At 44.7% G+C, this 24,436-nt stretch overlaps 1 protein-coding gene across 2 annotated transcripts; it reads left to right on the top strand.

The window, feature by feature from the left end:
• The first annotated feature begins 25 nt into the window (after positions 1-25).
• shtn3 (shootin 3) lies at positions 26-23,219 on the top strand. Of its 2 annotated transcripts, none has more exons than XM_055888295.1 (17): positions 26-318; positions 2,217-2,277; positions 6,297-6,391; positions 7,507-7,669; positions 8,487-8,584; positions 9,717-9,798; positions 10,826-10,920; positions 15,469-15,615; positions 16,810-16,963; positions 17,149-17,308; positions 17,422-17,495; positions 17,648-17,757; positions 19,528-19,542; positions 20,057-20,119; positions 20,265-20,400; positions 20,964-21,279; positions 21,702-23,219. In XM_055888295.1, the coding sequence occupies exons 1-17, from the start codon at positions 241-243 to the stop codon at positions 21,874-21,876; spliced, it is 2,022 nt and encodes a 673-aa protein (XP_055744270.1). In that variant the 5' UTR covers positions 26-240; the 3' UTR covers positions 21,877-23,219. The 2 variants fall into 2 exon arrangements, with proteins under 2 accessions (XP_055744270.1, XP_055744269.1); XM_055888294.1 differs by having other exon boundaries at positions 20,054-20,119.
• Positions 23,220-24,436: the final 1,217 nt, after the last annotated feature.

Here is a 24,436-nt window from a genome sequence, read left to right as displayed (position 1 = left end):
AGTAGTGGGGCGAAGGGAGGGGGGACCGGGGACCGGGGCAGACGATGCTGTATGCGAAAGGATTCACTGTGTCTAGATAGAAGTAGCGGTCTTATCCATCCCATATAGACATGAAATGCTCTTTCTAAGACACCACAGCGGACTTGCCAGTTGCTAGAAGTAGCCTAGTTATTTATTTTCTTTCTATAATACGATATTATAAAGTCCAAGATATTAGTTTAGTTATCGGCGGGGGTCATAATGCTACCGTCTTCATCATCGGGGCTGGTGCAGATGGAAGGATGTGGGGCGGAGGCGAGAGATACCCAGAAAATGCAGGTAATAGATGCTCTTCCGTCACATGTATTTTAGACTTTTTTTCAACGATTACAGAAGTAACATAGTAGACATAACGAGGTCAAGGCGAGACGTTTTTATTTTACCCTGCATATATTTGTGCTGGCCGGTTTTGGTGTAGGTAGGCTATGCTGAGAGAAATCAAAGGGCCGACCCCTCCCAAAATCTCGCTATTCTTGCCATTGATAGGAAAGCCCAGTGTCGGCGAAATTTAGGCGGCTAAAATAATGATTGGATCTCAGTTGAACAAACCTGATTAGAGGTTTGATTATCTGGTGCGTCATCTTAGATTGTATATGTCATTTTTTCACTTTTTTGTATTTATTTCAGCACTACCTCATTTGTTTTTTTCTAGAAATGCAATAATCTATGCACTATAAATTAATTACATCAGGCCTTGACTAAAGGGTCCCACCAAGTAGGCCTAGGCCTATTTCATAAACCTTAGCATATTTTTTAATATCTATAAAGAAAATGATATTTCAAGCAAGATGACACGGTGGGCCTGTTTAAAACAGTGGTGCGACGAATGTTTGTGGTTTTTTGTATCTTTGGCAGAGAGCAGGTAGAACGTTTGTGAAAGTGGGACACGTGCTTTAACAATAGGCTAGTCAAGGCAATTTCAGATCAGAACGTCCCTGGCAGTTCACGGATGTTAGGGAAGAGCTTCCTGTAGCTGTTGTTATAGAATAATTGGTAAGAAAATCTAGGTCTATCCTGCCCTAACGGATAATGACCCAATATAGGCCACATACTACCTATTGAATGTACTCTGAATTGCAGAAGGACCATTGTTTTCCATGTACGCTATTACCAATATAATAAACCATGTAGAAGCAGCTCCCTTGTCTGTCCAACAAACTGAAACTATAGGGAGATAGTCCTACAGCAGATCATAGGAGACTGAAACAATAGGGAGATAGTCCTACAGCAGATCATAGGAGACTGAAACAATAGGGAGATAGTCCTACAGCAGATCATAGGAGACTGAAACAATAGGGAGATAGTCCTACAGCAGATCATAGGAGACTGAAACAATAGGGAGATAGTCCTACAGCAGATCATAGGAGACTGAAATTATAGGGAGATAGTCCTACAGCAGGTCATAGGAGACAAACAATAGGGAGATAGTCCTACAGCAGATCATAGGAGACTGAAACAATAGGGAGACTGAAATTATAGCAGCAGATCATAGGAGACAGTCCTACAGCAGAACATATGAGACTGAAACTATAGGGAGATAGTCCTACAGCAGGTCATAGGAGACTGAAACAATAGGGAGACTGAAATTATAGCAGCAGATCATAGGAGACAGTCCTACAGCAGAACATATGAGACTGAAACTATAGGGAGATAGTCCTACAGCAGAACATATGAGACTGAAACTATAGGGAGATAGTCCTACAACAGGTCATAGGAGACTGAAACTATAGAGAGATAGTCCTATAGCAGATCATAGGAGACTGAAACTATAGGGAGATAGTCCTACAGCAGAACATAGGAGACTGAAACTATAGGGAGATAGTCCTATAGCAGATCATAGGAGTCCCGTGTGTCTTAGTTGGTGGAGCACAGCACTTGCAACGCCAGAGTTGTGGGTTCAATTCCCATGGGGGACCATTATGAGAATGTATGCGCTCAATACCGTCTAGTTGCTCTATATAACAGTGTATGCTAAATGAGTAACATCTGTGTTGGAACAGTGTGTTGACAGAAGGAAAGTGTCTCAGTGTCCTATCCTTCGTACCCTACAACAATGAAGGACCATGGATTACTGTAATCAATTAACTACACTTAAATGGATTGTGCTTGGAGGTTTATTTGTGACCTGCATATGATCGTATTGTAGAATGTGAACCCATTCGTTCCTGTTTCCTCAGTGCATGAAACTGACTGAAGAGAGAGATGAAGCAGAGAGCCAGCTGAAACACATCAAGAGAGGTGAGTCCCAGACACTGACACACACACATTTTTATCAAATAACATTTTATTAGTGACATGCACTGAATACAACAGCCTTACAGTGAAATGCTTACTTACTAACCAACAATGCAGTTTAAAAAAAATACAGATAAGAAATAAAAGTAACAAGTAATTAAAGAGCAGCAGTAAAATAACAATAGCGAGACTATATACAGGGGGGTACCGGTACAGAGCCAATGTGCGCGGGCACCGGTTAGTTGAAGTAATATGTACATGTAGGTAGAGTTATTAAAGTGAATATGCATAGATGATAACAACAGAGAGTAGCAGCGGTGTAAAAGAGGGAGTGGGGGTGGGGGACTGTTACACACATTACCCTTCCTCACACCCCTCCGATGATGTCCGCCTCTCCAAACTGGCTCCTGAATGGGTGTGTGTAAGAAGGTATCTCAGTTTCCATGACGACTCAGACCTTTGGCCAACCATAGTCATGGATTTGTGTTTTGGCGACCCTGCCCAGTTCTTCCTAGCAACATGTAATGAAATACCACAGTAGCTCCATTAACAATTGATTTGGTAAGGAACAGGGTTACAGGGTTGAGTTCTGGAGCGTTGACAGACCGTCTGATTTCATTATGCGAGGTAAGAAAGCTAATAATCATTCAAAGTTCACAGCTACAGTATACTGTAGGTTTAAAGTGTAGCGTTAGTATGACAGTGTTGTTGGGCTACTTTCTCACAGCTTTCAGCTAGCTGTCTTTGGCAATGTTGTATTATAGGTCACGTCATCAGCATTTTGTTCAGATGGTTGGTTGGATCGTTACAAGTCAAGTTCCTGAAACGCTTCTGCTTGACTCTTGTAGGATAGGTAATTCATGTAAGAAGTTGTTTACCTTTTGATGTGCTGCATTAAATCATTTTTGTAGTTCTTACATAACCCAATAAAGTTAGATGTGTGTCTCTCTCCTCAACCAAGCTGGAACCAATTCCGCTGACCAGTTTCAGCTTCCTAGACAGGTACAGACAGACTTTAAACAGAGAGGTAACCTATTTTGTTTGCTGGCCTTTAGACCTAAACAATAGATCATCAAAGACAGGTTGCCCTGAGTTATGACTGTACACATCTAGACACCATATGAGCCTTCAGCCAGGGCCAAAAGAACAGTAGTGTCTAAAACGTGTTATTACCAGGTCTTATTATAATCATCAGGGGACTGTGTCTCTCCTCTGTCCCCTGCTGTGTTCGGCATTCATTCATCTCTGATGAGAACCACAAGTCACCACGCCAACACCTCATGTTATTTCACTGCATTATTCAGTAGAGAAAGAGAGGGACTCTGCTCCTGTGTTCCAGTCAAGCATCTACTCTATTGTGTTCTTTCACTCAGAGTGATACAGTATATTTTATAGGTACATTATACTCAAGTCAATATGGGGAAATAAGCTTTTAAAATATAACTTCAAGTTGACATGCACTTAAAACAAGAGATATTAGTAACTACAATTTATCATACAATTACCATTGGCTATATAATCTCTGAAGTTTAAGATGATGTTCTAAAGTCCTGTAATTATAGGCTATAGCTATTTGCTTTGCTAGGACCAAAAGTTGTCTGATTTACATTCAAACAACAATAATACTTACAAGACCTCATCGCTGACAAACAAGCAGACTCAGGCCTGCTGCGTTGGTACTGTACTTTTCTGACGCAGCGAGCCAGCATGGCGCTGCAAATGTCCTTGCTGATTGGCCTAGCTCCTCTCCTCCTGACAGCGGTAAGTGCTTGGTGTCTGTAGGGGGAAACAGAAAGCAGGCTCATATTTCCCCTACAGTACAATGTCTAGGATAAGATTCAGTTCCCTCTGTAGAGAAGCTCTTGAGTAAGTCACTGCCTGTGTCCCAAATGGCATCCTATTCCCTGGGTCCTGATCAAAAGTAGGGCACTATATATAGGGAATAGGGCCCTATCTAAAGCAGTTGCTCTAAGTGGGGAATAGGGTGCCCTTTGGGACACGATGACTTGCTCAGCGCTCCTCTACAGAGTATATGACACCATGTTAAAGGCAGGTTTTTGGAGTCAACATTCAGCTCGTGGAGCATTGAGCATAGAGGAGTTATTGACCTAGAATCTCTACAACAAGACAGACACGCAGCCCCTCCAGCTCTGCTCTTCCTCTAGTCTCATGTGGAGATCCACTATCCAGGGAGTCAGAGAGGAGTAGTTTAACCGTGGGACAGCTATAGAGATCAGCCTGTCGTCATGTGTGTGTGCTGCAGAACTTTCCTACTGCTCCTAAGCGTGATAACAAGCAGAATCTTCGATCCCCTTTCGCAGAATTCTCACTGACTCATTCATGCTCAGTGTCAGACATCAGGGTTAGGATCGACCTACTGCTTTGTAAACACGTGTAATCAAGCTGGGGATAATATGCAGAGGCATGTGTGTTCAGAACGCATTAAAGCAAATGAATGAATAAGCATGAACATTTTGAATATTGCGTTAAGATTTTGGGTTTTTGCAACGGAACAATATAGTACATGAGTAAACACTGTGGTTGCTTCGGCAGAACACAGAGGACAGGGGGAGTTTAGCAGACTAGGTAGGCTGTTGTACCCTTAGTTGGATTGGTGTCACAGTGAAACAGATGAAACCAGATTCTCCCTTGAGGAGTCAGTTTGGAGGCTAGACGTACTGTAGTAGGATAGACACTGAAAACTAAGGAGCATTTCAATAGTTAACAAATGATGGACTTCTGGGTGTGCCAATATGCAATGTGTATGTGCATATGGGAGAATGATTGCACCTCTTTTCCTAACAACAGCACCCCCCCCCAAAAAAAATCTAAGAGCATTTTAAGCACTGTAGCCTATGTTTTGAAACAAAAATAACCACTGGCACAAATGTAGGATAAGCTTAGATTTTCAATGGAACCACATGGACCTTAGTTCATCTGATTTTGAGTATTTAGTAGCCAGAGGAAATACTAATGATTTACAATGGAAAAAAAGCCTGAGCCTTCCTGGTCTCCAAGGCAACACGATCTGGCTACATTAGCATGTCACATGGACCCCGCTACAGTTCTGTCTGTCGACAGAGGGAAACTGAATAGCTCAATGGGGAGAAGGGGAAGTAGAGGGAAACTGAATAGCTCGATAGGGAGAAGGGGAAATAGAGGGAAACTGAATAGCTCCATAGGGAGAAGGGGAAGTAGAGGGAAACTGAATAGCTCAGTAGGGAGAAGGGGAAATAGAGGGAAACTGAATAGCTCAGTAGGGAGAAGGGGAAATAGAGGGAAACTGAATAGCTCAATGGGGAGAAGGGGAAGTAGAGGGAAACTGAATAGCTCAGTAGGGAGAAGGGGAAGTAGAGGGAAACTGAATAGCTCAGTGGGGAGAAGGGGAAATAGAGGGAAACTGAATAGCTCAGTAGGGAGAAGGGGAAATAGAGGGAAACTGAATAGCTCAGTAGGGAGAAGGGGAAGTAGAGGGAAACTGAATAGCTCAGTAGGGAGAAGGGGAAATAGAGGGAAACTGAATAGCTCAGTAGGGAGAAGGGGAAACAGGGAAACTGAATAGCTCAGTAGGGAGAAGGGGAAGTAGAGGGAAACTGAATAGCTCAGTAGGGAGAAGGGGAAACAGGGAAACTGAATAGCTCAGTAGGGAGAAGGGGAAATAGAGGGAAACTGAATAGCTCAGTAGGGAGAAGGGGAAGTAGAGGGAAACTGAATAGCTCAGTAGGGAGAAGGGGAAATAGAGGGAAACTGAATAGCTCAGTAGGGAGAAGGGGAAGTAGAGGGAAACTGAATAGCTCAGTAGGGAGAAGGGGAAGTAGAGGGAAACTGAATAGCTCAGTAGGGAGAAGGGGAAATAGAGGGAAACTGAATAGCTCCATAGGGAGAAGGGGAAACAGAGTAACACAATAGACATGTTGCCTCTCATTCAGTCAGTCATTTATTCAGTCAGTCATTCATTCTTTAAAAAATGAGTCAAATCGTACCATAAAACTAACTGTAATGTAATGTTTTTTGTATTCCAGTTTCCCAAATGGTGATCGAGGAGGTGAGCGTTCTGCAGACACAGCTGGAGATAGAAAAATCCTGCAGAGAAAATGCTGAGGCCCTTGCCACCAAGGTAAGAGACTGACACTGCTTGACTTAGTAGTTGAGGCCCTTGCCCCCAAGGTAAGAGACTGACACTGCTTGACTTAGTAGTTGAGGCCCTTGCCCCCAAGGTAAGAGACTGACACTGCTTGACTTAGTAGTTGAGGCCCTTGCCCCCAAGGTAAGAGACTGACACTGCTTGACTTAGTAGTTGAGGCCCTTGCCCCCAAGGTAAGAGACTGACACTGCTTGACTTAGTAGTTGAGGCCCTTGCCCCCAAGGTAAGAGACTGACACTGCTTGACTTAGTAGTTGAGCCCCTTGCCCCCAAGGTAAGAGACTGACACTGCTTGACTTAGTAGTTGAGGCCCTTGCCCACAAGGTAAGAGACTGATACTGCTTGACTTAGTAGTTGAGGCCCTTGCCCCCAAGGTAAGAGACTGACACTGCTTGACTTAGTAGTTGAGGCCCTTGCCACCAAGGTAAGAGACTGACACTGCTTGACTTAGTAGTTGAGGCCCTTGCCCCCAAGGTAAGAGACTGATACTGCTTGACTTAGTAGTTGAGGCCCTTGCCCACAAGGTAAGAGACTGATACTGCTTGACTTAGTAGTTGAGGCCTTTCCCCCAAGGTAAGAGACTGACACTGCTTGACTTAGTAGTTGAGGCCCTTGCCACCAAGGTAAGAGACTGACACTGCTTGACTTAGTAGTTGAGGCCCTTGCCCCCAAGGTAAGAGACTGATACTGCTTGACTTAGTAGTTGAGGCCCTTGCCCACAAGGTAAGAGACTGATACTGCTTGACTTAGTAGTTGAGGCCCTTGCCCCCAAGGTAAGAGACTGACACTGCTTGACTTAGTAGTTGAGGCCCTTGCCCCCAAGGTAAGAGACTGACACTGCTTGACTTAGTAGTTGAGGCCCTTGCCCCCAAGGTAAGAGACTGACACTGCTTGACTTAGTAGTTGAGGCCTTTGCCACCAAGGTAAGAGACTGACACTACAGTAGATACATATCTTACAATATTACAGTCAACATGCCAAATGTATGTGTGCCAGTGTATATTTCTGTGTGCTATTGGCCTCTGTTATCAGCTTTACATAATTTGTCTTTATCATATATAATCCAGTGTGTGTTGTTTGTCCCCCCAGTTGAACAGTGAGAACAGGAAGCTGAAGTATCTGAGCCTGTCGTCTCGACCCTGTCTGGATGAGATGCTACCTAGTATCACAGACTGCATGCCTCTGGAAGAGGAGACGGACACACAGGACACCAGCCCTGACCCGTACAGCCAGTACCAACAGCAGGGTAAAGGTACCTACCAGACCCGTACACAGACAGTACCGGGTAGCTAACAGACCCGTACACAGACAGTACCAGGTAGCTACCAGACCCGTACACAGACAGTACCGGGTAGCTACCAGACCAGTACACAGACAGTACCAGGTAGCTACCAGACCCGTACACAGACAGTACCAGGTAGCTACCAGACCCGTACACAGACAGTACCGGGTAGCTACCAGACCCGTACACCGACAGTGCCGGGTAGCTACCAGACCAGTTCACAGACAGTACCGGGTAGCTACCAGACCCGTACACAGACAGTACCAGGTAGCTACCAGACCAGTACACAGACAGTACCGGGTACCTACCAGACCAGTACACAGACAGTACCAGGTAGCTACCAGACCCGTACACAGACAGTACCGGGTAGCTACCAGACCCGTACACAGACAGTACCGGGTAGCTACCAGATCAGTACACAGACAGTACCGGGTACCTACCAGACCCGTACACAGACAGTACCGGGTACCTACCAGACCCGTACACAGACAGACACACAGGACACCAGCCCTGACCTGTACAGCCAATACCAACAGCAGGTCGACACTATATCAGACCCTTTGTCTAGATTTGTCTTGACGGGGTATTGGACTGACTGCAATGAAATGATGTTGTGCCTGTACAGCATATTAGGATTCATCTTTCTGTTATTTTTTTCTAATAGTATTTCCAGTAGCAAGATAAACCATGTTAAAATGTTATATTAACAGAGCTCTACGTCAGAATCTTAGTAGTGAAGAGATGTCATCACGTCGTGTCACCCAGGAACCCTTTCCTTCCCCTCCAGAGCTGCAGGAAACAGTGAGCAGTCTGCTGCAAGAGAAGAAGTGTCTTGCCGGTCAGCTTCAAGAGCAGCAGAGACAGATTGAAGAGCTAACAGCCCTGGTGAGTATCCACTACCAGGCCTGGTAATCAATACCTCACAGGAGGACTGTCTCAGACAGGCACAGAACTGTGTCTGCGTGGGGTGGGATTCTGAGGGCTGCTGAGAGGACTTGTATTATACTATGTGAGATTGAATGAAGAATATCTCTCTAGATTTTTCATAGTTTTTGATATGTACACTGATCAAAAATCTAAATTAGTTACAGTTCATATAAGGAAATCAGTCAATTGATATACATTAATTGGGCCTTAATGTATGGATTTCACATGACTGGGAATACAGATATGCATCTGTTGGTCACAGACACCTTAAAAAATAAGTAGATGCATGGATCAGAAAACCAGTCAGTATCTGGTGTGACCACCATTTGCCTCATGCAGTGCAACACATCTGCTTCACTTAGAGTCAATCAGGATGTTGATTGTGGCCTGTGGAATGTTGTCCCACTCCTCTTCAATGGCTGTACAAAGTTGCTGGATATTGTCGGGAACTGGAACACGCTGTCGTACACGTCGATCCAGAGCATCCCAAACATGCTCAATGGGTGACATGTTTGGTGAGTAAAATGCAAACCCACAGTTTCATCAGCTGTCCGGGTGGCTCATGTCAGACCATCCCGCATGTGACGAAGCCGGATGTGGAGGTCCTGGACTGATTTGGTTACACGTGGTCTGCGGTTGTGAGGCCAGTTGGATGTACTGCCAAATTCCCTAAAATGACATTGGAGGTGGCTTATGGTAGAGAAATTAACATTGAATTATCTGGCAACAGCTCTGGTGGACATTCTTGTAGTCAGCATGCCAATTGCACGCTCCCTCAGAACTTGAGACATCTGTGGTATTGTTGTGTGACAAAACAGCACATTTTAGTGGCCTTTTATTGTCCACAGCACAAGGTGCACCTGTGTAATGAGCATGCTGTAATCCATTTCTTGAGGTGAGGTGGATGGATTATCTTGGAAAAGGAGAAAAATGATCACTAACAGGGATGTAAACAAATTTGTGTACAAAATTTGAGAGAAATAAGCTTTTTGTGCATATGAAACATATCTGGGATATTTCAGCTCATGAAACATGGGACCAACACTTTCCACATTGTGTTTATATTTTTCCATTCTAAATGTGTTTGTAGACCGAGAAGGAGCAAGCTGAAATGAAGGAGCTTCACAAAACCACGGAGCAGCAAAGCAAGACCATCAAGAGGTTCAATAGAGGTGAGTGACATGACAGTCTGTCCACTACCCACTGTGTTCATATCAGTAGAGGTGAGTGACATGACAGTCTGTCCACTACCCACTGTGTTCATATCAGTAGAGGTGAGTGACATGACAGTCTGTCCACTACCCACTGTGTTCATATCAGTAGAGGTGAGTGACATGACAGTCTGTCCACTACCCACTGTGTTCATATCAGTAGAGGTGAGTGACATGACAGTCTGTCCACTACCCACTGTGTTCATATCAGTAGAGGTGAGTGACATGACAGTCTATCCACTACCCACTGTGTTCATATGTTTCTGGGTGGCTACTGTTCATCATATGTAGTAGTGCAGAATGTATAGACCAGGGACCGTGGTTTAGTAGTTACCGGGACAGTTACATTTAATACCAGTAATAGTGTATGTAGAGAGATACAATGTGTGCATTGATTTATATGCATCTGTGAGGCACTGCCACAAGAGCTGAACTAAACTCCTGTCAGCTGTCTATAAGGTAATATATGTGGGGGTGGCTGTCTTCCTGAAAAGACCAGGCCCTCCCAACACACACGCACGCACACCCACACACACACACGCACGCACGCACACCCGCACGCACGCACGCACGCACGCACGCACGCACACCCACCCACACACACACACACACACACACACACACCCACACACACACCCACACACCCACACCCACACACACACACACACACACACACACACACACACACACACACACACACACACACTCCCTGCTCACCATCCTTAATCAACTGTCGAGGGCATGCTACTGCTCCACGGTCTCCTCCTCAGAGACTTCATCCTGGTAGAGAGGGGGCTACACAGCAGATGGCCCTCTTCTTTCTGCCCTGTTGTTACTATATTACAGTGATCTGGAAACAGCTTCAGGCTTTCAATTAGACCATCCTCCCTGAGTGGCTATGTTTTAGTGTTTTACTGTGGTTATGCTTTAATCCCTCGTTCTCTCTCTCTCCATCTCTCATCTCTCTCTCATCTCTCTCTCTCTTCAGTGTCTGTGATGGCTACTACAGAGTATGAGGAGATGAAGGAGCAGCTGGATTTGGAGCAGAGCCTGAGGATGAAGGCTGAGACGTATGCCCATGAGGTAGGCAGACAGACAGGCAGGCAGGCAGGCAGTCCTAGTCTGGGGACTGAGGAGCAGCAGCAGTATTAGTCCTAGTCTGGGGACTGAGGAGCAGCAGCAGTATTATTCCTAGTCTGGGGACTGAGGAGCAGCAGCAGTATTAGTCCTAGTCTGGGGACTGAGGAGCAGCAGCAGTATTAGTCTGGGGACTGAGGAGCAGCAGCAGTATTAGTCCTAGTCTGGGGACTGAGGAGCAGCAGCAGTATTAGTCCTAGTCTGGGGACGGAGGAGCAGCAACAGTACTAGTCTGGGGACTGAGGAACAGCAGCAGTATTAGTCCTAGTCTGGGGACTGAGGAGCAGCAGCAGTATTATTCCTAGTCTGGGGACTGAGGAGCAGCAGCAGTATTAGTCCTAGTCTGGGGACTGAGGAGCAGCAGCAGTATTAGTCTGGGGACTGAGGAGCAGCAGCAGTATTAGTCCTAGTCTGGGGACTGAGGAGCAGCAGCAGTATTAGTCTGGGGACTGAGGAGCAGCAGCAGTATTAGTCCTAGTCTGGGGACGGAGGAGCAGCAACAGTATTAGTCTGGGGACTGAGGAGCAGCAGCAGTACTAGTCTGGGGACTGAGGAGCAGCAGCAGTATTAGTCCTAGTCTGGGGACTGAGGAGCAGCAACAATACTAGTCTGGGGACTGAGGAGCAGCAGCAGTATTAGTCCTAGTCTGGGGACTGAGGAGCAGCAACAGTACTAGTCTGGGGACTGAGGAGCAGCAGCAGTATTAGTACTAGTCTGGGGACTGAGGAGCAGCAGCAGTATTAGTACTAGTCTGGGGACTGAGGAGCAGCAGCAGTATTAGTCTGGGGACTGACAGCAGCAGCAGTATTAGTCCTAGTCTGGGGACTCAGGAGCAGCAGCAGTATTAGTCCTAGTCTGGGGACTGAGGAGCAGCAGCAGTATTAGTCCTAGTCTGGGGACTGAGGAGCAGCAGCAGTATTAGTCCTAGTCTGGGGACTGAGGAGCAGCAGCAGAATTAGTCTGGGGACTGACAGCAGCAGCAGTATTAGTCCTAGTCTGGGGACTGAGGAGCAGCAGCAGTATTAGTACTAGTCTGGGGACTGAGGAGCAGCAGCTGTATTAGTCCTAGTCTGGGGACTGAGGAGCAGCAGCAGTATTAGTCCTGGTCTGGGGACTGAGGAGCAGCAGCAGTATTAGTCCTAGTCTGGGGACTGAGGAGCAGCAGCAGTACTAGTCTGGGGACTGAGGAGCAGCAGCAGTATTAGTCCTAGTCTGGGGACTGAGGAGCAGCAGCAGAATTAGTCCTAGTCTGGGGACTGAGGAGCAGCAGCAGTATTATTCCTAGTCTGGGGACTGAGGAGCAGCAGCAGTATTAGTCCTAGTCTGGGGACTGAGGAGCAGCAGCAGAACTAGTCTGGGGACTGACGGCAGCAGCACAGACTCAGCAATGCTTTGAAGGGCAGACATTTGCTTGGGTGAACCACAGCCACAGTAGTGGGGTGTACTGTTACGCTGCTTGGCCTGAGGCTGGAGAGGGAGAGGGGGTTCTCTGGAGAATGCTGGCTGTGGTTGTTGTTGACCATTTATGTAATAGCAACGCATGCTTACTTCCTGCTTCATGCTACAGTCTAATGCTTCCATATCCTGCTTCATGCTACAGTCTAATGCTTCCATATCCTGCTTCATGCTACAGTCTAATGCTTCCATATCCTGCTTCATGCTACAGTCTAATGCTTCCATATCCTGCTTCATGCTACAGTCTAATGCTTCCATATCCTGCTTCATGCTACAGTCTAATGCTTCCATATCCTGCTTCATGCTACGGTCTAATGCTTCCATATCCTGCTTCATGCTACAGTCTAATGCTTTCATATCCTGCTTCATGCTACAGTCTAATGCTTCTTAATCCCGCTTCATGCTACAGTCTAATGCTTATATATCCTGCTTCATGCTACAGTCTAATGCTTCTTTATCCTGCTTCATGCTACAGTCTAATGCTTCCATATCCTGCTTCATGCTACAGTCTAATGCTTCCATATTTACATTTACATTTAAGTCATTTAGCAGACGCTCTTATCCAGAGCGACTTACAAATTGGTGCATTCACCTTATGACATCCAGTGGAACAGCCACTTTACAATAGTGCATCTAAATCTTTTAAGGGGGGGGGGGGGGGGGGGGGGGGTCAGAAGGATTGCTTTATCCTATCCTAGGTGTTCCTTAAAGAGGTGGGGTTTCAGGTGTCTCCGGAAGGTGGTGATTGACTCCGCTGTCCTGGCGTCGTGAGGGAGTTTGTTCCACCATTGGGGTGACAGAGCAGCGAACAGTTTTGACTGGGCTGAGTGGGAACTGTACTTCCTCAGTGGTAGGGAGGCGAGCAGGCCAGAGGTGGATGAACGCAGTGCCCTTGTTTGGGTGTAGGGCCTGATCAGAGCCTGAAGGTACTGAGGTGCCGTTCCCCTCACAGCTCCGTAGGCAAGCACCATGGTCTTGTAGCGGATGCGAGCTTCAACTGGAAGCCAGTGGAGAGAGCGGAGGAGCGGGGTGACGTGAGAGAACTTGGGAAGGTTGAACACCAGACGGGCTGCGGCGTTCTGGATGAGTTGTAGGGGTTTAATGGCACAGGCAGGGAGCCCAGCCAACAGCGAGTTGCAGTAATCCAGACGGGAGATGACAAGTGCCTGGATTAGGACCTGCGCCGCTTCCTGTGTGAGGCAGGGTCGTACTCTGCGGATGTTGTAGAGCATGAACCTACAGGAACGGGCCACCGCCTTGATGTTAGTTGAGAACGACAGGGTGTTGTCCAGGATCACGCCAAGGTTCTTAGCGCTCTGGGAGGAGGACACAACAGAGTTGTCGACCGTGATGGCGAGATCATGGAACGGGCAGTCCTTCCCCGGGAGGAAGAGCAGCTCTGTCTTGCCGAGGTTCAGCTTGAGGTGGTGATCCGTCATCCACACTGATATGTCTGCCAGACATGCAGAGATGCGATTCGCCACCTGGTCATCAGAAGGGGGAAAGGTGAAGATTAATTGTGCGTCGTCTGCATAGCAATGATAGGAGAGACCATGTGAGGTTATGACAGAGCCAAGTGACTTGGTGTATAGCGAGAATAGGAGAGGGCCTAGAACAGAGCCCTGGGGGACACCAGTGGTGAGAGCACGTGGTGAGGAGACAGATTCTCGCCACGCCACCTGGTAGGAGCGACCTGTCAGGTAGGACGCAATCCAAGCGCGGGCTGCGCCGGAGATGCCCAACTCGGAGAGGGTGGAGAGGAGGATCTGATGGTTCACAGTATCGAAGGCAGCCGATAGGTCTAGAAGGATGAGAGCAGAGGAGAGAGAGTTAGCTTTAGCAGTGCGGAGCGCCTCCGTGATACAGAGAAGAGCAGTCTCAGTTGAATGACTAGTCTTGAAACCTGACTGATTTAGATCAAGAAGGTCATTCTGAGAGAGATAGCAGGAGAGCTGGCCAAGGACGGCACGTTCAAGAGTTTTAGAGAGAAAAGAAAGAAGGGATACTGGTCTGTAGTTGTTGACATCGGAGGGATCGAGTGTAGGTTTTTTCAGAAGGGGTGCAACTCTCGCTCTCTTGAAGACGGAAGGGACGTAGCCAGCGGTCAAGGATGAGTTGATGAGCGAGGTGAGGTAAGGGAGAAGGTCTCCGGAAATGGTCTGGAGAAGAGAGGAGGGGATAGGGTCAAGCGGGCAGGTTGTTGGGCGGCCGGCCGTCACAAGACGAGAGATTTCATCTGGAGAGAGAGGGGAGAAAGAGGTCAGAGCACAGGTTAGGGCAGTGTGAGCAGAACCAGCGGTGTCGTTTGACTTAGCAAACGAGGATCGGATGTCGTCGACCTTCTTTTCAAAATGGTTGACGAAGTCATCTGCAGAGAGAGAGGAGGGGGGGGGGGGATTCAGGAGGGAGGAGAAGGTGGCAAAGAGCTTCCTAGGGTTAGAGGCAGATGCTTGGAATTTAGAGTGGTAGAAAGTGGCTTTAGCAGCAGAGACAGAAGAGGAAAATGTAGAGAGGAGGGAGTGAAAGGATGCCAGGTCCGCAGGGAGGCGAGTTTTCCTCCATTTCCGCTCGGCTGCTTCATGCTACAGTCTAATGCTTCCATATCCTGCTTCATGCTACAGTCTAATGCTTCCATATCCTGCTTCATGCTACAGTCTAATGCTTCCATATCCTGCTTCATGCTACAGTCTAATGCTTCCATATCCTGCTTCATGCTACAGTCTAATGCTTCTTTATCCTGCTTCATGCTACAGTCTAATGCTTCTTTATCCTGCTTCATGCTACAGTCTAATGATTCAATATCCTGCTTCATGCTACAGTCTAATGCTTCTATATCCTGCTTCATGCTACAGTCTAATGCTTCCATATCCAGAGAACCTGGGTCTGTTGTTTTTAAAACACCTGCTCATTCCCTCACTCCCTCCCCTTCACCCTTCCTCACTCCCTCCTCTCTCCCTTCCTCACTCTCTCCCCTCCTTCCTCTACCCTCCTTCCTTACTCCCTCCCTTCCTCCTCCCCTCCTTCTCTCTCTTCCTCCAGATGTTGGTGAAGCAGAAAGAGGCTAACAGACAGAGTATGATCCTGCTACAGAACGCTGACCCCAGCCTGCAGCTGATCAAGGCTCTGGAGGACGTGGCTAATGTTACCAAGACTCTGGAGCAGGAGAGACTGCAGCATCACCAGAAGGTAGGTCTAGGTCATGGATGGATGGATGGTCTGACTACGTCACAGGACTACTACAGTTATAGGTAGCATCACCAGAAGGTAAGCCTCACAGTCCCAGTCTGACTCCTAGATAGACACAGTATATATCTCTATGGTCTGACTACCCTCACTGGTTTCCCATGCAGCAGTTGCTGTACTCCAGCTGTGGCCAAACCTGCAAAGTCATCACCTCTCAGATCTCCACCCCCAGTACCCACAACACATGACATGGGGCTATGATGGGTGTTTGTTTGAAGCTGTCCAGCCCACAGGATTCCTCCCTAATTAATCTGGCGGCGATCATAAGCTACCATCTTCCCCTCTGACAGTATATTATATTTTCCTACAGACAGACAGACAGAAAGCAGGCTACATTACAGACATCTGTCTGACAGATATAGCTTCTGTAACTGATCTTTCTCAGCACCATGTAGACAAGCTGATCTTTATTACAGACAGAAACAGTCCCCGGCACTCCCACACAGACCATTCCGCAGGTGAAGAAGCCGGATATGGAAGTCCTGGGCTGGCGTGGTTACATGTGGTCTGTGGTTGCCGGGCCGGTTGGACGTACTTTCAAATTTTCTAAAACAACGTTGGAGGCGGCTTATAGTGTAGAAATGAATGTTAAATTCTCTGGCAACAGCTCTGGTGGACATTCCTGCAGTCAGCATGCCAATTGCATGCTCTCTCAGAACTTGAGACATCTGTGGCATTGTGTTGTGTTGTGTGACAAAACTGGACATTTTAAAGTGGCCTTTATTGTCCCCAGCACAAGGTGCACCTGTGTAATGATCATGCAGTTTAATCAGCTTCTTCATATGCCACACCTGTCAGGTGGATGGATTATATTGGCAAAGGAGAAATGCTCACTAACAGGGATGTAAACAAATTTGTGCACAATATTTGAGAGACAAGCTTTTTTTGTATTTGTATTATTTTTTATTTTTTATTTCAGCTCATGAAACATGGGACCAACACTTTACATGTTGCGTTTATATTTTTCTTCAGTGTAGTTTTAGCAAGGCAAAGAGCAGAATTGCTAATCTTGATCACATAATGAGTAGTTCTTTGGGTGCGAGGTGATTTGTAAATCAGTGATTCTGCGCAGTCCAGCTGAAATATAGTCAATCTGGATCTCAAACACACTGGTTGTCTCCATTCATATCCATGTAGGTGAAGGCTCTGGAGGCTGAGCTACAGGAGTCCTCTCTGAAACAGCAGATAGCAGAGCTGCAGAGCCAGCTGGAACTGATGGAGGAGGAGAAGAGAGAGACAGAGGGACGTCTGCAGGAGGTAGAGAAGAAGAACCGTGACCTAGAGAAAAGAGGTGAGGAGGACACCTACGGGCTGTCAATTACATCACACTGTGGGTAACCACAGCTTTTATTCCTGTAGCGTTGTGAAAGAATATGTCTCCAGCAGTACCAGTGGAATCGATCGGTGTCCATCTGCTCCTGTTAAAAGACTGGTGACCCAGGCTTCATCTAACACATCTGTCTTTTATATATTTAGTGCAAGAGCTGCTGCAGGTCCAGAAGAGCACGGAGCCCTCACCAGGCCCTGAACCAGGGATCGCCCCACCCCCCGCCCCTGTTCCCCAGCCCCCTCCACCCCCACCACCACCCCCTCCCCCTCCTCCACCCCCTCCCCCATCGCGATGCAACCCCCTCAGGTAAGACAATAGGCTATTATTATGTTGTGTACAGGCTTGCGTGGAGGGATGAATGCTCCAACCACCAATCTGTCTAATCATACTGAGTTTAATTTACTCTTTTCATTCAATAGCTCACTGATTGCAATCATGAGGAAATCTTCCAAGGGTTCAAAGGGGGGATCCCCGAAGTTGGAACAAGCTCCTGGTAGGTTTGAAATCACTGAGAATCAAATCTGCACCTGCCAGAATAATATAGAACATAGAGAATATGATTCAAATAGTCATCCATAATTGAGGAATTTCTTATTTTAAAATCACACATCTTTACAATATTATCCATCTCTCCTTGTCCTGTAGAAGGAGGTGCAGAAGGTGGTACAGATGTTAAAGTGAAGGCAGTCAATGAGATGATGGAGAGGATTAAACATGGAGTGGTTCTGAGGCCTGTCAAGGGAGGAGACACTAAGGTGAAGAGGTCAACAGTTCATGTTTTGTTTAAATAATTGTCTTGGAAAAGTGTGGAAATATAGACTCTACTTAATGTTCTCAAACTGGAAATATAGACTCTACCTCATGTTCTCATACTGTGGAAATATAGACTCTACTTAATATTCTCATACTTTGGAAATATAGACTCTACCTAATGTTCTCATACTGTGGAAATATAGACTCTACTGAATGTTCTCATACTGTGGAAATATAGACTCTACTGAATGTTCTCATACTGTGGAAATATAGACTCTACCTAATGTTCTCATACTGTGGAAATATAGACTCTACCTCATGTTCTCATACTGTGGAAATATAGACTCTACTTAATATTCTCATACTTTGGAAATATAGACTCTACCTAATGTTCTCATACTGTGGAAATATAGACTCTACCTAATGTTCTCAAACTGTGGAAATATAGACTACCTCATGTTCTCATACTGTGGAAATATAGACTCTACTGAATGTTCTCATACTTTGGAAATATAGACTCTACTTAATATTCTCATACTGTGGAAATATAGACTCTACCTAATGTTCTCAAACTGTGGAAATATAGACTCTACTTAATGTTCTCAAACTGTGGAAATATAGACTCTACCTAATGTTCTCATACTGTGGAAATATAGACTACTGAATGTTCTCATACTTTGGAAATATAGACTCTACTTAATATTCTCATACTGTGGAAATATAGACTCTACCTAATGTTCTCAAACTGTGGAAATATAGACTCTACTTAATATTCTCATACTGTAGAAATATAGACTCTACCTAATGTTCTCAAACTGTGGAAATATAGACTCTACTTAATGTTCTCATACTGTGGAAATATAGACTCTACCTAATGTTCTCAAACTGTGGAAATATAGACTCTACTGAATGTTCTCATACTGTGGAAATATAGACTACCTAATGTTCTCAAACTGTGGAAATATAGACTCTACCTAATGTTCTCATACTGTGGAAATATAGACTCTACTTAATGTTCTCAAACTGTGGAAATATAGACTCTACCTAATGTTCTCATACTGTGGAAATATAGACTCTACCTAATGTTCTCATACTGTGGAAATATAGACTCTACTTAATGTTCTCAAACTGTGGAAATATAGACTCTCAAACTGTGGAAATATAGACTACTTAATGTTCTCAAACTGTGGAAATATAGACTCTACTGAATGTTCTCATACTGTGGAAATATAGACTCTACTGAATGTTCTCATACTGTGGAAATATAGACTCTACTTAATGTTCTCATACTGTGGAAATATAGACGCTACTGAATGTTCTCATACTGTGGAAATATAGACTCTACATAAATGTTCTCATACTGTGGAAATATAGACTCTACCTAAATGTTCTCATACTGTGGAAATATAGACTCTACTGAATGTTCTCAAATTGTGGAAATATAGACTCTACTGAATGTTCTCATACTGTGGAAATATAGACTCTACCTAATGTTCTCATACTGTGGAAATATAGACTCTACCTAATGTTCTCACCCTTTGGAAATATAGACTCTACTTAATGTTCTCAAACTGTGGAAATATAGACTCTACTGAATGTTCTCATACTGTGGAAATATAGACTCTACCTAATGTTCTCATACTGTGGAAATATAGACTCTACTTAATGTTCTCAAACTGTGGAAATATAGACTCTTAATGTTCTCATACTGATTACTCCCTTATTTTTCCACCCATGTCATGTTTTCTAATCAACTGACTGTCTCCCCAAAGAGAGTTGCCGTAAAAGTGAGTATGTTGACTTTTACATCAATTTTGTGAAAGGGAAGTCTCTCTGGATCCTAAAATTACAACAAAACGGCATGCTAACCCCCACACCACAGAGATAATCCACATCATATGGTACTAGAGTGAGATGGATTATAGCAGTTCTGTTATTAATCTCTTACTAAAACCAGTCTTCAGTTTGGCTTTTGGCATGGCCTATTTCTCTTTGTGTAACATTGTCCATGGATTACCTCACAGTGTAGACTGACAGAGACCACATGGCTGCCGCTTTCATTTCATTTATATTATATTGATTGACAAAATCACCATGACAATTTGCAGGCCCCCGAGGGGCTATGAGGAGAAAATCAATAAAAATGGCTTCCAGCTTTCAAATATAGACCAGCTATGTGATAAAAGCTAACACCAGCTGCCAGGACCGGTGTGTGTGTGTGAACACATAAGTAAAATGTGTGTTATGTCCTGTTTATTAACTTAGTTGCTCTATTAATACCATTCTCTCAACCCCTAGCAGCCTCCAGTAATGGAAGAAAAGTTGCCACAGGAGAGTGCCATGGAAGAACTGAAAGGCATTCTGGTATGTTATTATTATTATTTTTTTATTAGCCTTATTATAAGACATTTATAAAAGCTCATATATGCTTTTAATAAGTGACAAAAAAAAACTATATATCTGTTACCAACAGTAAAACATGTTGTCTGTGTTTCTGGATCCCCTCCAGGAGACAGTGAAGAAGAGTCCCAGTCGGGGGTCTCAGGAGTCGGTCCCGTCCCCCCCAGGGAAGAGCCCTGTCAGCAGCGAGCTGGAGGTCATCCTGAGGCGGAGACGTAAACAGGCCTGTGACTCTGGAGATGGAGGTAGCAACACCATTCGTCTGTTTGTTTAGATTTCTTTCGTTCTCCTAAAATAGGTATGAATAGACTATTTGAGTGGCGTGCTGAAAAAAAGAGATGCGCATTTTATCCTCGACTATTCTACATATCCTCACCAGAGGGCGCAATACACCCTGTCATGATCATATGCATACAGTACTCTAATCATTAGACTATAGACCAGGACATGCCTGATGTCACTGAATGTCACTGTCACTGTATTCATTAGGAGTTCGCCACATTCACGTGTTGTGAATTCAATAATAATTATACAATGTAGTCTTTGTAATCAGTTCTTAGACAATCAACAGTGTGTTATCTTTGCGTTAGAATATTGTCCAGGGACAACCAAGTATCATGAACCAGTTTAGATGTCAGGCCTACAGTGTGGTTGGTAAACACTTGCATCACTGTTTACTTTGTGAAATGCCAGTCAAATATGTGATTGTTTATGCTCCTAGATCGTATAGTAATCTACAGGTGATAATAACCCACAGAGAGAGTGAACATGCTGTTCTCTTACTAACCCCTTTGTCTCGCTCCCTCAGATGAGAGCAGGGACGGACAAATAAGCAAGGTCTCCTCCTCTGACAGCCTGAACGGGAGGCACAGCCAGAGCTCCCACAGCTCCGACAGCTCAGGCAAAGAGCCAGAGGGGCCTACAGGGCCAGGGCCTGGGCAGAGCCCCAGAGAGCCAGCCTCCCCCAGCGGAAGGGGCCCTGGCCCAGCCGTAGCAGCCAGGCGCAGGTCAGACTCTGGCCAAGAGCCTCCAGCAGGGTCCTGGCAGGACAGGAGGTCCCGTACTTCTTTGTCTGAGAAAGAGGCCTACTCCGAGGCGCCGGTAACCAATGGATGCATTGTCAGGTAATGTACATCTATTATGGTGACTATCATCATGTTAATTATTTCAGCTAAATTGGCTCACATATCATAGGCACAGCTACGAAACGTCTCTGGTTTGAATACCCTAGCCGACAAAGTGAAACACCTGTCGATGTGCCCTTGAGCAAGGCACTTAACCTAAATTTGCTCCAGGGGCGTACTACTGTGGCAGACCCTTATAAACAACACGTTTCACTGCACCTATCCGGTGTGTAACAATAAAACTATTTTTTTTTTTACTATAAGAATCAAAGGGGGTAATTTCTCTTCTTTTTTTCTTTTTTTAAACAAAATGATTCTTTCAAAGACTTTGTTGGTGCATCTTTTAGTTGGTGCAGAATACATGTATGAAAATGTGAAGGACTTTTGAAAGAGGACTCACCCTTGTTGTTGTGTTCCCACAGTGGGGAGGAGCCTGAGAATCAGAAGCCAGAGAAATGGGCACCACAGGGCAACGGAATCAGCCACCTTAACCCGGGCCTGACTGTGGAGTCGGACACGCATGCCACACTCTCTCCCAGCCTCTCCGCAGTGCCCAACCCACTCAGCGGGAACGGGAGTACAGATGCAGAGTGTTGAAGGTCGGCTCCAGAGGTCCCTGGGTAACCAGGAAGGCAGGCGTGCTGAGGAAAGCTGCACAATTTGCACAGAATCTCAGTTATCTGCAGTTAGAGACACTTAATTAAAAAAGCGTTAGGTTATTTTATTTGATGCACAAACGCTCTCAATCGGATGTGTCTTTGTGTCATCATCTGATGAAATGCACTGTTTTAGAATCCAACCTTTTTTTTTTTAAATCAGTTATTTCTCTTCTTCCTCCCCCTGTTATAGTGAACAGGAATTGAATGATACTTCTAATCTACAGTATAGCACAAACTTATTTGATGCAAGTTCTACTTCTTCCTTACTTTTCCTGAATCTAAAGAAGACACTATCCTACTACCGTAAGACTTTCAGTACGGTTACTGCTTACTTTATGCAGCAGAAGCACCACCTAAACATCGATAAAGAACTATGTTTACCATCTGGGTCATCATTAGCAAATAGAATACAGATATTGCACATTATGAAGGTACTTTTGCTATTTCAAAACTGTTTCAGTTTGTGAACTATCTTTAATGTGTAATCGATGCAACTACAGCGTAGGGATACAAATGAAAGCCATGAGCATGTTTCAATCAAAAGTAGCCTACCATCCTTGAGAATTAGGTGCTTGTGTACTCAGTCTACCTCGTATTAGACACACTTGCCTCTTGACTATCCTAAATTGTATTTAACGGGGAAAAACATGATATATTATCATCTACATGCAATGGCACAACATTTGTAAATGTCTTCCACCTACATTCCCAAGCTGTATAAGGTGCTTTGTTCATATTTGCTGGTATACTCCTATTGTTGCATTACGGCTGTAACCTGATTTCGTCCTGTGTGTATTCCCCACCTCTATTATGTTAGTAGGTAATGCTTTCAGATATCTAGTACAACCTAAAACAACTGGATTACAGAGGTTACAAACTTAACTGATACAGCAACTTAATCTAAGAAGTAAATACATTTGAAGGCTAATAGGACAGTCACTCTCACACCCATCATGACATTGTAAATGTTTTCTTAAAAATATAGAAACAACATTGAGAGCATTGACTCTATTTTAAGTCATTTCTATGAAGCCTTCTTTCATGTTTTCCAGGTGCAATTATTTACTAAGTCTTAAACCTATCACCATTTTCTCAATTCCATTTTTATTTTATCAAGCAAGCAGCTGATGAAAAAGGAAATAACTGGACTGAGTTTGTGTGAATCTTGATATTGTGTGTGTTTGGGATTTGAAAATGAAGTGTTATGTTTTTTTTTTAAACATTTACATTGATGTTCATTTTTCAATTGTATGAAATAAAATTACCCAATAAAAACAACAAGACTTGTACTTGTATCTATTTTTCCATCTTTATGTGTGTAGTATATGACTAATATTAGATCATTATTGCTGAACTGAACTCCATTTCAAACGTAACCCGAGATGGCTTTATCGGCATAGAAACTGAACTACAGAGTGTTGTACTGTGCTTGACTGAGCCTTTAATACCTAAATGTAAGGTGTTTCATTGTTAAGAGTGTTGAATCAATAAAGTTAGACAGCGTTTAAATGGATTGGTTCACTTTAATGCCCATTTCATATTTTGTTCAATAAAAGTTTTTTTATTATTATAGTTTATTCAAAACCATTTAACTATTTAGACAATGATGATATAATAAGGCCCGAGGAGGTGTGGTATATGGACAATATACCACGGCTAAGGGCTGTTCTTACGTACGACGCAACGGGGAGTGCCTGGATACAGCCCTTAGCCGTGGTATATTGGCCTTATACCACAAACCCCCGAGGTGCCTTATTGCTATTATAAACTGTTTACCAACGGAATTAGAGCAGTAAAAATAAGTGTTTTGTCATACCCGTGGTATACGGTCTGATATACCACGGCTGTCAGCCAATCGGCATTCAGGGTTTGAACCACCCAGTTTATAATCTTTTACAATCCACGATTTATCCCTGATAATACAAAAACATAATACACGACTGTAGCTAGATCAAACCCCTCAAGACATTGGAAGGCCAGCAATGTGTAATCGGGCTAACAAGTTTTTGGCGGTGTTGTCAACCAGCCAACCAATGCCAAGTGAACTAGAGCGCAAGGCGCTATCGGAGTGTACCAAGAGAAAGCTCAAGGTTTTCCACTGAGACGGGAATAGAACACAGTTGAGTTTGGTGGTCGTTTTTTCTGTGTGTGGCCACTTCTCATGCTCTCAAAATGTTGGCGCCTGGAGACGACACGTTTTCCGAGGTGAGCAGGACATTTATGAGTTGGAGTCAGTAGAACAGGAATATTGGGACAGGCCAGGGACACAGAAAGGTGCAGTACTGTGCAGTATTGAAGAGCCCTCACTGCTGCTCGATCATCCTACTTTTCCAACTTAATTGAGGAAAATAAGAACAATCCAAAATTTATTTTTGATACTGTTGCAAAGCTAACTAAAAAGCAGCATTCCCCAATGGCTTTCACTTCAGCAGTAATAAATTCATGAACTTCTTTGAGGAAAAGATCATGATCATTAGAAAGCAAATTACGGACTCCTC

This window comes from Salvelinus fontinalis, chromosome 29 (genome assembly GCF_029448725.1).
Source record: "Salvelinus fontinalis isolate EN_2023a chromosome 29, ASM2944872v1, whole genome shotgun sequence".
NCBI lineage: Eukaryota > Metazoa > Chordata > Actinopteri > Salmoniformes > Salmonidae > Salvelinus > Salvelinus fontinalis.
This window is presented reverse-complemented; position numbering and strand designations above follow the sequence as displayed.